We start from the raw sequence: 18,427 nt of genomic DNA on the forward strand, positions 1-18,427 counted from the left end.
AAATTCACAATTTTGGTAAAGCACCTTAAGACCCTTCCATCTATGAAGAGTATTTGATTCTACCATATGTGGGTCTTGAGAAGAAGATTTTTGAAATCTCAGTCAATTCAACCCTTTTTGGCCCCTGGGGGCGTAGGACTAAACCGGCAACAATTTTTGTTGACCTTTGTCCATGGAAGGTCCCTGCAAAATTTCATTGAAATTGGTTCAGGGGTTTTGGAGAAGAAGTCGAAAATGTAAATTGTTTACAGACGCACGACGGACGACGACGGACAAAAGGTGTTCGCAATAGGTCACTTGAGACTTTGTCTCAGGTGACCTAAAAAGTGTGTGAAAGCAATATCAGATTTGGTTGATAGTTAATGAGGTCTTGAATTCAGCACACTTGTAACAGCTTAAAACGTACATTAGTAGTTGCTTGATGAAATAATAACATAAGAAGTAAAATATAAACACCGTCGTTTAATTTAAACAAATGTTTTAACTACATAATGCTAATACACATGGTTTCATTCTCATTACATCATCATTAACCCTATCATTATTATAGTACACCGCAGAAAGTATTTTGCATAAATATCATGAAAACATAAGACCGAAATAATATATCACATCTCGAGGTTAATATACAGTTTAATATAAAATATTCAAGTGCATTAAAAATGTAATATTACAATTTATGATAATAAAACATATTACTGCTCGTTTCTAATTTGATAAATATTACAGTTTGTAAGATATTTAACAGTAATTGTGTGTTTGAAGCACCAAATATAAATTTCTTAATGAATGACAGCTGATATACATAGACCAACGTCTTACGTAAAAATAGATTTTATGGAAGAGCTTCTAGTTTGAGATGAGAAAAACTGTATATCACAGAAATAGTCAAACATAATATCGTAATTGGAGTAAAAGATCCGTGCAGTCTAACCCCTGAAGTACCACCAAGTTTGTCATACATTACATACATGTTACTTTACTGGACTAGGTATTGAAACTACCGTTGTTCTGGTAGCTTAGATGGATAAACGACCGTAGTCCAAGGTCTGAATTTCGGTCTGGTCACTTGTATTTTGCATTCTTAGAACATTGCTGTTGACATTTGTGCAAGTTCTGCAATGTAGGGGTTTATCATGAAAAACTCGTTATGCCATTGAAAAAGTTCATTTCCTAGTACAGTTTTTGGCAGCCATTCGGGATCCTTAAAATATACATATTGGCATATTATCCATTAAAATCCCTATTGTTTTTCCGAGATTAGACATATTTCATTAGAGGTAAGCCTGAGTGCAAACATGATTCATCACGGGGAAACAAAGAACCATGTTTCCCTACTGCAAGGAAATAAATATTACCTCAGTACATTACACTGCAATAGAACAATACCACAACAGTGAAGATGATCAGGTTTTTGCGCCATTGTTGTTTGCAGCTTCAATCATTAGGAACTCGGTGTAAGTGTATTTTGCTATTTTTTCTGTGATCCCTGTAACCTTGAAAAAGATAAATTTTTAAAGATATAGGCATAGTTTCAATACTCGATGCCTTATTGGTCTTAAGAGAAGCGTTTTCAGAAAATGCTGACACAGGACTAACAATGTATAGATATGTGACGAACAGACGGCTCCAATACCATCAGATAATCTCACAGGCTATTCGTGCCGGGTAAGGAAAAAAACATTTGCGAAACAAAGAGGTATGGGACGGTTAAGGCCCCAGAGTATTCAGCTACATTTGTCTAGTAAAATTTGATATTTTTTCTTCTTTTGTAATTTCAAATCTGTCGAAAGGGATAACTTATTTCGAAGCTACCATTCTAGCAACTGAAGAACAGGAACATAACAAATTATGGCGTATTGGATACAATTTTTGGGAAAACTTGACTTAAAAACAGCTTCTTTAGCTATCTAAAAAAACACTGAAGTAGACCAATGTCATACCCAAAATAATATGTACATGAGCCTTAAAAATATTGGCACATTGCATGTAATTGGAAAACACTGATGTTAATTCTTCAGCAAAAGAGTGTTGTTTCACCACTATAATTGTTGCATTTAGTCATATATATATCACCAATAAATATTGGATTGAACATTCCTCAAAAGGATATTACATCATGTATTTTGAAGGAGCTACCAAATGTCCCATTACTTTTATATTTCAATATTCTGATAGCTTACCTAAGTTCTCTTGAATAGTCTTTATTTTTGTTCTTAGATAATTCGACTGATTGATGAAAAACACTAACTGATTGGTTTATAGAAGACAATAACTGATTGGCTTAAAGAAGACAATAACTGATTGGTTTATAGAAGACAATAACTGATTGGTTTATCGAAGGCAATAGCTGATTGGTTTATAGAAGGCAATAACTGATTGGCTTAAAGAAGACAATAACTGATTGGTTTATAGAAGACAATAACTGATTGGTTTATAGAAGGCAATAACTGATTGGTTTATAGAAGACAATAACTGATTGGCTTATAGAAGATTGGTTGACATGAATAAATAAATAAATGGAAGGTTAAACTCTTTATCTAATTAATATGAAAGATCATAATATCAGTTGATACAAATACAGGTATACGAGTTATTGCAGTGAGCAAAATTGAACGAATTTGTATACGCTTTGCATTGAAAATTGTTTTAATACATATCCATTTCCATCATCCTTTTTTACTTACACACAATGAAACAAAGATTTGATCTAAAGTTTACAATAACAAGACAGATGATAAACCATATTTTACTCGATTCTAAACGTGAGTATTTGACTTAGGCGGTGTTACTTCCAACAAGTCTGTTCACAAACTCATGTTACATAGTTGTTTAAAGTCTAGTAAACGTCAACGTGAATAGCATGTACCCTTAAATAAATATTAAAATTAAAAACTCATTCAAGTAAATATTTCTCAACAAAAATAGTTTACCGGTAAATATATGAAAAACGATGTGTTTAAATTGCCAGTTTAAAGACTCGTTAAGCAAATATTCTCTGAGCATATCAGTCCTGGATTGCATGCTCAGATATGAAAATAGAAAGACATCTAAACCAAAGTTTAAAACATGAAATACATTTGAACATGTAAATCTGAAAGTATACAACTATTTCAAACACAAATCACATATGTAAAGCTGACCTTGACGATTATTTCATCTCCTTGGTGTTTGATAACGTCAACTCAATACTCAAACTAAAAGTCTTCTAGCTATGAACACAAGTTGTTTGATTCCATTGGTGTACTGGTGAACATGAATAAAACTACATGATTATGATACCTTCAGACTTCCTTAAATTACACATTGAAGCACAAGCGTGTCCTCTGCTGCAAACATGCTTCAGTATTAGTGAATCTTTCATAGAGGAGGAATGTTATTTATAAATCATATTTAGCTCCAAATAAACAGATCATCTTAATGATGCAATTACAGTGACAAGAAATACATGTATCTCCTTTGCGACATTATGAATGTAATGAGTATATTCTTTTAAAAATATATTGCAAATTTTCAAATGAAAGATGATAAATATTAAAACAATGTATAGGTTATACCCTTCAAATAAATATTTTTTTATCATTAAATGTATTCTAATAACAACAAAAATTAAACCTAACAACAAAATCAGATTTCTTAACATACTGTGAAATCTGATATTTTCGTTGGGGTCAAATTTCTTGTTTTCCCCCAAAAATCACTATTTCTTGGGTACATTAATTCGAGGAATACAAGAACCCACTTATAGGGAGAGTAATTTAATGTCAAAGTTGTAATTATACTTTGTTGGTGAAGAATACCAAAGCAATCAACAAATTAAAAACCCTATGAAACTTAGCACTTTCTCAGTAGATCTTTTTACAGGTATTGGTATCAGTATTGTAAGCTAAGCTAAAAAATCAAAGGCTTTCAAGAATGTGAAGGTTTGAAACAAATCTGACCAATCAAACTCAAGTACAATATTAGAAGTGTAAGCACTATGTAAAGAAGCCCATTCACCTAATGTCACAGTGATTGATGTCTTATTTCAGTAAATACCACATTTTAACAAGCAAACATTTTTCACTATCGAAATTGCACAAAATGTTATTTGTTTATTATCATGTTATCTGTTACTTGTTAATAACATGCTCTGTTGTCATCTAATGCAATCACAAGTAAAAAATATTTATACAGGCTTAAATTGATATAAACAATCGTGACTTTACTTATAAACTCCATGACTGAGGAGCCATTTAACATCGTGTGTAAGACACTAGGTCAAACTGCTGTTGAAGAGTTGTCCCTAACAACAGGATTTACATTAAATATTAGATCCAACATTTAAAAAACTTACCTACATATACTTGTATATACATTTTGACTTTACACTCAAAGTTGTTCATATTTTTCTCAGAAAATTAGTGTTTCTCTTAATGTCACATTCCTCTTTATATCATATCGTGTAGGATACATGACATTAAGTGGAATAAAATGTATCTAATTATAAGAGACATTTTCTTACAAAAATGATACATGACATTACCCAGGTGGGTGGTGGGTGGAACAACTGTATCTACTGTTATAACCCTCACATGGATACATAATATTATCAACAAACAATTATAAAATCACATGATGATGGTATCAAAATTTAAAAATTAACAAATCAATCATAAAAAAATATATAAAACGATTGTACAGACGAACATCATTCAACGTAAAAATGTATACAACCTTGCTTGCTAACTTGTACACAATAAGATAACAAGATGGGACAAAAGAATTTATCATTTAAATTGACAAATCATTTTCTGCAAATGAATTTAACATTTTGTCTAATTTGACTATCAATGTGTCGATTAGGTGGGGTCATTTATCAAGATCTGGGTCATGGCCCAGTTTCATGGGACATACATGTTATGCAACAAAATTAATATTCAATACTCCTCTCTAATTTTTATTATCAGATGGGCAACAAATATATAGAGTATATATTTTGTACCTTGTTTCTTTTTGCCAGGAATATAACAAAAACAAGTTTGCCATGAGATATTAGCTCTATCTAGTTTTTTCTAAAATGTAGAAATTTTGCTTAATTATAAGTGCTTCTTTCTTTCCTTTTATTTTAATAATGAAAAAAAATTCTGACCCTGAACAATTTCTTAACCCTTTCACTCCTATGTAACTTTAGTAGACTCTACCATGCATTGATATGGATGAGTCCATTATGGTTTACAGTGGTGAAAGGGTTAATATATCAGGATAGACCTGGACTGACAGTAGATTTGGCTGCGAATACTGTAGTTGATATTGATAATATCTCCAGCACATCTCAAGTACCAGCAGCCAAAAGTGAACTCTGCAAACCTGACATCACAGATATCGGGACTACATTTTCATCGAAAACAGACTGGTTTTTCAGATCAAAAAGGTTTAATAAACATAAAAAAATTAAGAACTCTAGTTAACAAAGGATTTTGTATTAGTTTGATAAACATGTATACATGTAACATGACACAGGCTACTGTTAGACATAGGTTTGATATACATGTATGTTAGACATAGGTTTGATATACATGTATGTTAGACATAGGTTTCTCTTTTAAACTGCTGTACATTTCATTACTTCCAGCACTTTATAAATTGTTTCTCTATAACTCCCAGCCAATGGAACAAAAAAAAAAGAAAAAAAAAAAGATTTGATGTCACTATCTTATTATTTTTGTTTTGTTTTTACTTTTGTGCAATGGTACAAAAAATAACAAACTCATCATTAACAATTGATTATGATGAACTAAGTGTCTTTGGCTTTTAGCAATTATGACTAATCAATTACAAAATATTTAATTAGTCTGCAACCACTTGAACCTTGCTTTCCTGTGCACAGACATTTAGTGTCACCTCACACTCACACATAATCACACTATAATACATAAAGCCTGTATATATGTATTGATCAATAATCATGCTAGAATTTCTCAAGGCTTTGTATTCCTGATCACAACTATTCACAGTATAAACTTCACAGCTATTAACATTAAGTATATTCCTCACATAATCTGTTCCTCACAGCTATTCACATAATTTATTCCTCCCAACTATTCACATAATTTATTCTTCACAACTATTCACATAATCTATTCCTCATAACTATTCACATAATCTGTTCCTCCCAACTATTCACATAATTTATTCCTCCCAACTTTTAACATAATCTATTCCTCCCCACTATTCACATAATCTATTCCTCCCAATTATTCACATAATATATTCCTCCCAACTATTCACATAATCTATTCCTCCCAACTATTCACATAATATATTCCTCCCAACTATTCACATAATCACTTCCTCAGAACTCATGAACATTTATAATTTATTTCTCAAAGATAATCATATAATCTATTCCTTACAGCTATCCACGTATTCTATTTCTCACATCTATTCACATTATTAATTCTTCACAATTATTAACATTGTAATTCCTCAAGGCTATTCACATAATTAGTTCCATCAAGCAATTGACAATACCCATTCCTCAGAAATAGATAATGCTGTACATAAATATGACAATGCAAGCCAAGGACCATCAACAAGTTTCTTTTCATTATTGGATGTTCTACACCAGAACAACTTCTGATAAACAGGAAGTCAATCGTTTTCCATATTTTCCCCACTTACAATAGAGTTGTTACCTTCTGAATGAGGTTCTATTACAAACGTGCTGTATACCTGCAGACAGATGGTTGGAGAATCTTTTGTAAACGATATATGGCAAACAATCCACTTCTTGCTTACCTTGGGATCTCACAGTGTAGGGTGTAATATTTTTGGGATAGGTCATCTATGGTCTTAACTAATGTCGTCATTTATAAACAATATACCTATATATATATATCATGTATATTTTGTTCACGAAATCGACACCATCCACAAAATGTCTACTGCATACAACCACAAGTAGAATTGGAACAACAGTTCATTTAATGATGTAGAAAGCTTGATCATAACAGGTGGGTTAATAATTGTTTTTATGTTGTATCTACATTTTTACATCTTGAAGTTGCTAAGAACAACATCCACCATCGCTTTTCTTTGATTTTCGGAACCGGTCTTCATCACCAATTTCAATTTTATCGGGATCATTCTCATCCTCCGCTCGTAAGTTTTTATCATTTTGTAAAATCTGAAAAGGCAAAAATTAAAAAAACCATTTGTAATAATTAGCTGCTGTAAAACATGGGAACCAGGCTTTTGGATATTCTGAGAAATGTTTAATCTGACTCCTGAATTTTTGTCTAATGTAATCTTTTGGAATTACAACATCTTGTCTAATACGACCTGACTATTCTAAAATAGAACCTTGACATACTGTCTATACTAACCCTTAGAATCTTGACATACTGTCTATACTAACCCTGAGAACCTTGACAAACTGTCTACACTAATCCTGAGAACCTTGACATACTGTCTGTCTACACTAACCCTGAGAACCTTGACAAACTGTCTATACTAACCCTTAGAATCTTGACATACTGTCTATACTAACCCTGAGAACCTTGACAAACTGTCTACACTAACCCTGAGAACCTTGACATACTGTCTATACTAACCCTGAGAACCTTGACAAACTGTCTACACTAACCCTGAGAACCTTGACATACTGTCTACACTAACCCTGAGAACCTTGCCATACTGTCTACACTAACCCTGAGAACCAGGACATTCTGTCTATACTAACCCAGTTTATTTTTTCTGACTTCATATTAATGTCATTGAGTTAACCCTATTTAAGTCCTTTCCAAACAAGATATATACATTGTAGCAATCTAAATTCATTAGAGTAAGGGAAACAACTCTGATTTAATTTATGGAATAAATCTTATATTTTATCTATTCAGTCAGAGACTGGTAATGTTTTTGATATTTATAAGTTGATAAATAATGACATTGTATATATATTGACAACCCATGCTGCATAAATGCGACAGGATACAGTCCATAAAGTCCTCGTGTATAAATGCATTGACCACTCCACCAATAGAATACATACAGGATACCTCATCAACAACTGCACTATAAACTGTCATATTCCAGATAACCATGCATAATCTCCCCTGGCAAATTAATTTGCAACATCCTGTAAAAACCTACAAAAGTTTTCTAACACAATGATCTCTATCTGACAAAAACTATGATAATCTCATCTCCTTTAAAAAAACAACCACCGGTGTATTATAACACCCTATCCAAGCAATTTATGGATTCCACGAGCGTCAAATTAGACAGGTTTCACTATAGTACTGTGTATGAAAAAAAACAAAAGTAGTTGAATGATGCTGCTTTATTTTTCTAAATCACATGTATCATCACACAATTAACCTGAGTGCATGCATTATCTCCAAATATGTCCATCAGATTAACATTTCTGTTATACTTTTAACTGGCTAGTTTTATACTGAAAGAGACGTTAAAAGATCTAAAAATAGTCAAATGTCACTCATGAAATTTCATTAAATTCAGGGGTTTATGCTACATTACAGTGAGAAACAGGAAAGAGTGATATACAGAAAAACCAGTCAAATACATTCCAGTCATGAATGGCATTATTTGGACTCCATTATTTTTAACAGCTAACATACACATATTTCAAAGGCAAACAAGGAATGTGTGTCATCCTTTTTTACTTTGTGAATATAGTGATAATGATATTTCCAAAGGGAAATAACTTTAACATATCAATCACAATGTATAAAGTCTGTTTTCTGAAAGGTACTTTATTATGATGACATGCTACCTAGCTTACACATAATACAATTTATTCTGACAGTGTTGCGAGTTGTCTCCCTTAGTTGTTAGGATTAATGTGTATTGAACAGTTAATTGATGTTGTAGTTTCCAATGTTTACTAGTCCATGTGGAATTTCCAATAACCCAATATTATTCAATAAGATATTAATGCAATTTCAAATTTTAACTTGTCAATCTGACTAGCAGTTATCAGAAGCATTAGTGAATCTGGAAAGATTTCACCTAAGTCTCAGACTATCAGGCTATCCTTATTGTCCAGCCCTGAAATATGTCACTGCTCATACTGAAATTGTTGTTCAATAGGAATACTTAATAATAATAATAATAATAATAATAATAATAATAATTTGAGGTTCTTAAATACCTCTTTATCACAACCTAGTTTGCAGGTCGTCTCAAAGCAGTTCATAAATTATCATCCGTGGTTATAGGGTTTTTGCAACCAACCAATATCTTCTCAACTCCCTGTGAAGCATACAGCCTTTGCTGTCATTTCAGCGCTCACAGCTAGCATTCTACAATTCAAGCACTGCCCAATCACATACTCATTTACAGCTGAGTAAACTGGAACAAGCGGAGTAAAGTATCTTGTTCAAAGATACAACACAGTGCTGTGACGTGACTTGAACCCACAACCCTTTGGTCACGAGTCTGGAATCCTACCACTAGACTACCGTGCCTCCGATATTTACAGTTCCTTAATGTGAAACTCTTTTAAAATGGAGGTATAAATGTCACAGTTATGTATATCCTTAGATGATACCTACCTTATTAACTAAGAATCTAGTGGCCTCATCAATATAAATGTTTTCTTTAGCCGATATTTACAGTTCCTTGATGTGAAACTCTTTTAAAATGGAGATATAAATGTCACAGTTATGTATACCCTTAGATGATACCTACCTTATTAACTAAGAATCTAGTGGCCTCATCAATATTAATGTTTTCTTTAGCCGAGGTCTCAAACCAGCCTCCGAATCCCTTTTCCCGACAGAACTCGTCCATGTGAGAGGAGTTGTTTACAAGTCCCTCCTTAGCTTGGTCGCACTGAAAACAAGACACAATCATCATCACTATACCATCAGGTTTTACTTCCTGTATTACTGTGATCCAATGACCATTGTCTTAAGCACTATTCAGTATGCCCTCACATTGGAATTTTATGAAACTTAATTAAGCTTCTTTGGAATCAGAACAAATTCAGATTTTTTCTTAGGTTTTTATTGGGTTGTAATGTTGCCGATTAATCACAATAATTTAAAGATATTTATTTCATATAAAATCAAAATTTAATATAAATTACATATGACCTTCCTGTTATGTAGAGATAAAAAAACATATTAGAGGGCTGTCATGATCATCTGCTATTGACCAGAAAAAAACCTATATAATCACATGTTAGATGGCTGTCGTCTGCTAATTGGCCTTTACCTTATTAGGCAGTAGATAAAAACATGTAAGAGGGCTGTCATCTGCTAATTGGCCTTTACATACCTTATTAGCAAGAAGGACACAGGGTATAGGACTGCCGTCTGCTAGTTGGACTTTACTGTCCAGGTCACCCTTCCACTTAGTAACAGCATCAAAAGTAGATGCTCTTGTGACATCAAAAACTATAATACAGCCCACGGCTTCCCGATAGTAGACACGGGTCATGTTGCCAAACCGCTCCTGGCCTACAAATCAAGAGAGTTGGTCCTTTATACAATGCATCTACAAGTTAGTCTAGATAATCGGATACCAGCTACTGTGGCTGGGCAGGACTCGAAGTCATGCATGACTCTTTAAGTATGTCTTGTATAGAGATGAGGCCCAGGTATTATGAAACAATCTAAGACTAAAGTGATTGCTCAGCCAATCATATATGATGTCACTGATTTCATGAAATTATTTGTCATTGGTTGAGTCAAAGCTTAAGACAATTTTTATTTTTACACTAAACTTTAGTGTAAAAATAAAAAATAAGCAGATAAACGAACTTTAGTCTAAAGTTCGTTTTATGATCTCAGGGCTACGTAGGCCCTGGGATTATGAAACAATCTAAGACTAAAGTGATTGCTCAGCCTAGCATGTATGACAACATTTTTCATGACGTTATTTGTGTTTGTCTAAGTCAAAACTTAAGACAAATTTAGAATTGAGACTGTTTCATGATCCTGGGACCAGAAATATACAATGATGATATCAGTAAGTTGGCCTGTACCATAATTAGTCAGTGAGCTCACTCAGGTGACTCGAAAAAAGTTCATTATTCATTACTAAACCGCAACCAAAAACACAGCTAAAGTCAATAAAAAGACGAAGGTTTGATGTTTTACAGTGGTTTATCCTCGTTTTCATTGTATTCTTTATATTTTAATCCTTAATTTTAGCAGCCTAGAAATATTGTCTCACCATGCAGCTACATGTGTGTTTTAAGAAGAATCATTAGACTGGAATCTGATAGAAAACACTAAGTTTTACAACCAGCTTTCCAACAAAACAACAAAAGTTATAAAACAGCATCAGCTACAGTAGAGGAATCGCAATCAAAACAAACTGAATGTAATTGTTCGTAAAAAAATGCTCATTAATAGCTTGAGTTTACATATACATGTATACTAATATTAAATAACTAGTACATTATCAAATAACATTGCTCATTAATAGCTTGAGTTTATATAAACATGTATACTAATAACTAGAGCACAATTACATTGTAATATAAGTGGAAACTTACCTGCAATGTCCCATAGTTGTAGCCGCACGATCGTCTCTGCATCCCAATTCAACACTTTCAATGCAAAATCTACACCTATCTGTGATTATGTTAAGGCTAGTCAAAGGGAAATAACTCATTCAAATTCACAAAATATTCTGTCTAACTTGATTTTCTAATCCTTTTTTTCAATTTAACTGAGGTGACAGAGGAGAGACTCACAGAAATGTTATGAACCAGTGACTGATGGTCATTCAAAGAATCAGTTTATTTGAAATTATGACATCCAGCGATTCTTCTGTTTACCTGATAATCTCAGTGTATCCATGCATAATACAGCCATAAGTTGATCAGGAATGACGAAAATATTGCTGATGTACTCAATATAGTCATACCATCTAAATACCATCTATATAGGCACTGGTCCAAACAAATAAACGATTGTTGGATGCATATTACTTAAATGAATCTATAAGCAAAGAAGTAATAGTGACAGTGCTATAATGTACTAAATATATTTATACCTCATTCACCTCTGAAGACACATTTGAACTCTTCCAATTCAAAGGTAGGAATAGTTCATTATGAAAATTCAGGGGTGAATGAGTTTAAACATTAATGTAATGTTTTGTCATTTTGGATACCTGAAATATTACTAATATATTAAATATGTTCTGTATTTATCCTGCAATAAGCTCGGATGTTAAAAGTCATGAAACTTAAATGTCGAGGGGGCGGGCTTAATATTACAAGATAATGAATTAGCATTATTATAAGTCTACTGAACTTCACTAGATAAGAGGTGGGCTTATTATCGCACATGTTAAATAGATACAGTATATTTAGTACATTATGTCATTAGTAATTAAGAAAGAAAATCCTCCTTTGTGATGACATTTTAGGTACTTTAGTAATGACAAATTCATTCTTTCCATGAACTTAATGATATACATGTACAAATCAAATTCTATTGAAAAATTTAACAAAATGTTGCAATTTAATTTGTCATTCAGCAATAATTGTTTAATCATGATTGATGAATAAATTAAATTACATATATCATTTAAAAAATGCAATATTAATAGTCTTGTCTCATTAAATCTTAATCAGCTTGTCACAATTACAAATTTAAAGTGGTATATTTCTTTTTAATTAACAGTTAAATTCAAAGTTTCCATTAAGGTAACAGCACTTGCTGCATTGAGTGACAATTCCGTCTTTGCGTATTGCAGAGTTATCTTCTCTTGAGAGCAGGTATTGATTGTTACGTCATTTGTTTGTGAGAGTAACGTCATCAATTTTCGAGAAAACGACGTAATTTTCTCACACAAACCAATGACGTAACAATCAATACCTGCTCTCAAGAGAAGATAACTCTGCAATACGCAAAGACGGAATTCCCATCAACCAATCAGAAATGACTGCACCCATACATAGCTAAGGATACGGTGGCTCTGTAGTGCTGAGAGAAGAACTGATGGACATATCGCTTGATGATACTTGTCTTGCCGGTGCCAAGCTCCCCGATGACCAGGATTTTGTACAAATGTTCTTTTTTGGTGTTCTCTGTGGCTCCAGTCTGTAAAAATATAACACAGTTTTCATTAAATATATTGACCTAATCTGTAAAAAAAATCATGTAGGTAGTTCTGAATTTCTATTTTGTTTTTCTTTCCTAAACTGGGGTTTCACCATCAGTCATTTCCCAGTACAATAACCGGTATGTATACTTTTACTATCTGTTTATAAAGTAGAGTATGGGCCCAGGTTTTAAGTCCGAAGCCTTAATTATCTCAAACGAGTTTTTGACACAAGTTTTCAATGGAGAATTGTTTAAGGATTAACTTGAATATATTTTTCATGTTATGGAGATATAACACAAAAAACGGAGTGTACTCTAAATAAACCGTGAAGCGGTTTATGATGAGAGTACACTCCGGTTTTTTGTGTTATAGCTCCATAACACGAAAAATATATTCAATTTAATCCTTATAATTTAATCTACTTTACACAATCCCTGTGGAAATCCACTTTTATTGATGGACTGTTTTCTCTTAGAAATTATTGCGCTGCTGTATCAGCCAATCAAAAGCGACGTTACAAACGGCGATGTCATTTTTTTACGTTATGGGCTGATAACATAAATTTGTAAGCCAATGAGAATGCTTGTTACAAGCAAGATTAAATTATTTGATATAAATCTTATCTTCATGGCATCATGAATCTCTCCACATGTAACTTCATATCAGAACATCCAATTTTTCTGCAAATATTCAAGATTGAAATTTCACATAGAATTAACTATTACGTTTACTAATGCTTGAACACGGCATGGGTCTGGCTATACTGTGAAGCATTATCAAGCACCCCTGTCTCACTGCACTGTGTTTTGGGTATATATATACAGTAGTCTCCCCTTATTTTCACTTAAGATATATAACTAATAATAATGTACGTAGCACTGTTGGTCCAGGACACTTCCGTCGACAGGTAGCACTTAGTCGGTTAGAGTGACAGTATAACAGTCCGAGGTTCCGGGTTGGAATCCTCGTCTATAGCCTGATGCTGACTTTTTACATTCACAACACTGTTTTTCATTATTTTCTGTTTAATTCATCTCTTTTCTATTTAGTTTCATGAAACCTCACATGACATACAGTACTTTTCTTTTCAAAAATGATTCCGTTCAAGTAAGATAAGCTTTTAATATTAATGGTAACTAATTATAACAGATGTGCAGCAGAATCCTTTCATCCAGGATACCATCAAATTGAATTAACAGTACAACTTATTGAGTTCGTTCTCGTCTTCGGATTTGAAGAATTAAGACGAATAATTAGTTTTGCCAATAACTGCTAAGCATGTATATAGTTTTTGGCAGCAATACAGGGCTTGACTCAGCTTCTTAATGCAGTCATGTTCTATTAGATAAAGTAAGCTGGTTTAAAAGTCCAATTATTTCTGTATAGAGAAAGGAGAACTACTCCCTGTCTGAATATAGTAGACTGGCCACCAGCCACTAAGTTTTTATGAAGAATTTCTCGACTGCATTTTACTACTAGCTTATCTCCCCCTATCTAGAATCAGACATCAAAGTGAACTTATTATTAGAGTTATTTTTTCTTTCTTAATTTTTTAATATTCTAGAGACGGTGGCCAGTCTATTAATATAGTAGCACTATCCAAATGCTAGTGAGGCTGAATTATATACTTATGGTCTACCAATGATAACTATACATGTACAAATGTACTTGAAGCTGACCTCGAGCTTAGAGGATAAACACATCGCTACATGTAAAGTAAGTTATCATGTGAGACCAGATAACAGCTGTGTATAATATGATTCATAACAATAAATTTAGATCAATGCATCATTAAGCTTACAAAGTATGACATATATATCAAGAATTATATGAAGTAGCATAACAGATATAGTGATGTTGATGACTATCATGGCTGAGATAACAACACCCATGTTTATACATGTATTGAAACACATGCAGGAATAAAATTATAACCCAGACACCATATGGTATTAATAGAATCTATCGCTACTGGTTGTGTAAGATAGAGAAATCTCAACCCGAGGACTAAAATTTTTGTCCAGAACGAGGCTTGCCGAGTTCTTGTCCAGAACGAGGCTTGCCAAGTTCTGGACAAAAAATCTTAGTCCTCGGGTTGAGATTTCTCTATCTTACACAACCAGTAGCGATTGATTATTTTTCTCCCATATCTAACAGTATTTTAACGTGAAATAAAGGTAAACATGGACCCAAAACACATACAGGCAATTTGTTGGTGGATTGTTGACGTGATGTCATTGTATTGTTGAAGTGACGTCATGCCATTGTTATGAATAGGGGAATCCCCCCGTCTCAACCCTAGGGCGGAGACAGATAAATCTAGCACCGGCAAAACGGGAGATAAATCTGTCAGGTGTGGGAGAAATTCATGTCTCACAACACCATACCATATAAATATTCAGTAAATTGTGAGATAACATGTACTACAATCGTAAATAAATCAGTTTTGTCTCGATCGTTTCTATATATTTTTATAACAGGAGAAATATAGGGTGTACATATTTTGAAAGCTGCTATAACAATAGTGTTTGGGTGCATGGTGCTGTGGATAACACACGTGGCTTTCACCCGGGGGACTGGGGTTTGATTCCCCGTTCAGACGTGAAAAGGTACGGGGTCACTAAATGTCCAACCATGTGGTTTTATTTCCGGTTCAGAGTGGAATAGACTGGTTGGGTTATATCGACTGTAACAAAACTGAATGTTTCTGAACTCCATTGGACTAAAAAATATAGAAATATACAATTTTTCATAGGGGGTACTTTTTGGTCAGGGTATAAAAAGTATCCGGGGATGGGGGGCGGGGGGAGTACATTTTAGTCCAGGTGTATAAAAAGTATCCGGGGGGTGGGGAGTTGAAGAGAGGTTAGGTAATGACTATAACATAACTGTTAATGTTTCTACATGACTCCCCAAACCTTATTTTGTCCAGTGATTGAAAATTATTTAGGCATAATTTCCTGGCCCAGGGGGTGGGGATTGGTGGGGTAGGGGTGGATAGATAATCCCCTGTAACATCCTGATCAACTTCTGAACTCTTTTGGACTAAAAATATTGAAAAATTGAATTTTTTCATAGGGGGGGTGGTTACATTTTATGTTTCCTCCCAGGTTAAGACCTTCCGCGCTCTAACATCGGGGCCAACAATTTATTGATCAATATATAAGTTGTTATAACTTATTTTATAATTGTTGTGCCTCATCACAAAAGAGGTTTCCAACTTCAAAATGCTATTGAATGAGGGAACTGTATGTACATTTGTATATACAATTTTCTTTTTTAAAACCTGTCTAAACTGGCTTGTCTGATGTGACAATCCCTGTCTATATCAAGTGTGATGAATGGTCCTCCAGAATTTCAATCCTCTTTTATATCACAGTATATCAACTTTACATGTACATGATGTCTATTAAGAGTTCTGTCTACCGACATTGATTTATTAGATTCCTCCATGAAAATCTTTGCTAACACACTTCGGCTTTTACATTTTCCTGGCCTGAAAATGTTTTTACTGAAGTAAAACATGTACTTCTGTTGACTTAATTGTTGTTTATATATTATTTGTAAGTATTTATACCTAGAAACATAACTTAATATTTATTATTTTCTGTTCTTACTTGTTGGTCATTTGTAAATTTCAATAAATATAAAGATATTGCATATTTTGATAAATCCAACATGAGTCTATCTACCCCGGACCCTGCATTATAATTTCGGTCCAAGTGACATATCTCATGATTTACACAGTAATACAATTTATTCACCAGAAGATATTTTGCGTGTACATGAATCTGAATAGATTCACACGTGACATCAGGAAATATAGGCGAGGTCAATTCTTAAGATTTACAATTCTGGCTGATCTAATGCGATGTACTGTAGTTGATAGCACACTCACCTTAAACCAGGTAGAATTCATTTCCTGATTGCACAAGAAGACGTGCCTAACTAAATGGGTTTTTCTTAGTTTTTTCTATCCTCTGCAGGTAGGGCGTAAGAATTGTACCTGCTGCCCCCATTGCATGATCGTAAGAGGCGACCAGATAAAACTTTCTTCTTCCTAATGTCTCCCTTGACAATGCCTCACTTTTGGACATTAGTTGAGCGTTCGCCCCTGTGAGGAAGGCTTTGGGTTCTGTTCCCTGGCCGAGACATACCAGAGTCTGTAAAAATGGTAGTTTCTACTCCTGCTTAACGCTCAGCAATTTAGAAGTGGGACGACTGGTTCAACTGTTATCAGTATAATGTGACCATGTGGGGTGACCTTCTGGGTGTTTTCAGCAGTATGTTTCAGTGAGGTAGCACTATAAAGATGGCATCAGTTCCGCGCTTATTGATCACAAGGAGACAAACACGAACATATTGCAGCCTCCCAAAACACACACGCATTCATGTACACTCAACACGCATGCATCTTGCACACAGGGGAGGCTAATCCTTAAATGACCATAGCTGTTAATAGGACGTTAAACAATACGAAACCAAACCAAAACTTATTTTTTCCTGAATTTCCTTCCACATTCAGTCCTCTTGCACATTTTCATCATGGCTAACAAGATGATTCATTAATACATTTATTTCAGAACTTATTTCATATTATTTTTAAATCAATAAATTTTATTAGATGATACAAATTTCCAGATAATTGCGACATCTTACCTCCGAACCCAATAATAAACAACCAGTGTATTCTTAATGATCTATAAACTAGGATTTAACTTCACAATATTTTTTTTATTTAATTGAAAAGGTACAGACAAAAGTTATCTCTATGTGTTTTGTTTAGACGTGATGAAATTTTTATCGATTCTTTATCTATACTAAAATCTACCTGTATTTTATCTGAAAATATGCAATATGGTATTGATTAACAGCAAGATTTACAACAATGAGACAGGTTAAAGCATTGTGATGTATACGTAATTATCAGTACCTTGTCGACAGACTTTGTGATTCAACAAACGTAAACATTTATCCGTCAATCAACACTGATACACAGTGACCTTTGATCTAACTAAATAAGCCATGTAACTTCCTGGTTGAATCGTTTTTAAATTTTCCCTTTAAGGAAGTTTGAAGTCTTAGAAACATTGTCCTATGGTATTTTACGTTAGATCTGTCAAGTTTTTATTTTATTTAATTTACAGTAAAAAGCTCAACATTTTAACACAAAAATAGTTACTTCTTAAGGGGGTGTTGCATATTACATGTTATATTTGACATTGGTATTATTTTCCAGGAGTATTTTGAAAATTCTTTATAATACAAACCATATTTGCCATAATAAGTGCCTTGTCCCCCTCCCTTTTTTGGTATGAATTGATATTGAAATTGAATAGGCCTCCCTCCCCCC

The 18,427-nt window shown here is 33.5% G+C and overlaps 1 protein-coding gene across 1 annotated transcript in view; it reads right to left on the reverse strand.

Moving 5' to 3' along the window:
- Positions 1 to 6,435: 6,435 nt before the first annotated feature.
- The window catches only part of LOC110464903 (ras-related protein Rab-38-like), a 16,571-nt gene continuing 4,579 nt past the window's right edge, over positions 6,436 to 18,427 (reverse strand). Inside the window, exons 2-6 of the mRNA XM_021520369.1 lie at positions 12,939 to 13,070; positions 11,513 to 11,591; positions 10,288 to 10,469; positions 9,697 to 9,840; positions 6,436 to 7,168 (exon numbers count right to left, since the gene is read on the reverse strand). Of these exons, the coding sequence (XP_021376044.1) occupies positions 7,049 to 7,168; positions 9,697 to 9,840; positions 10,288 to 10,469; positions 11,513 to 11,591; positions 12,939 to 13,070 (657 nt within the window). The 3' untranslated portion in view covers positions 6,436 to 7,048. The remainder of the gene's footprint in view (positions 7,169 to 9,696; positions 9,841 to 10,287; positions 10,470 to 11,512; positions 11,592 to 12,938; positions 13,071 to 18,427) is intronic.

Source organism: Mizuhopecten yessoensis, unplaced genomic scaffold (genome assembly GCF_002113885.1).
Source record: "Mizuhopecten yessoensis strain PY_sf001 unplaced genomic scaffold, ASM211388v2 scaffold11041, whole genome shotgun sequence".
Taxonomy (NCBI): Eukaryota; Metazoa; Mollusca; class Bivalvia; order Pectinida; family Pectinidae; genus Mizuhopecten; species Mizuhopecten yessoensis.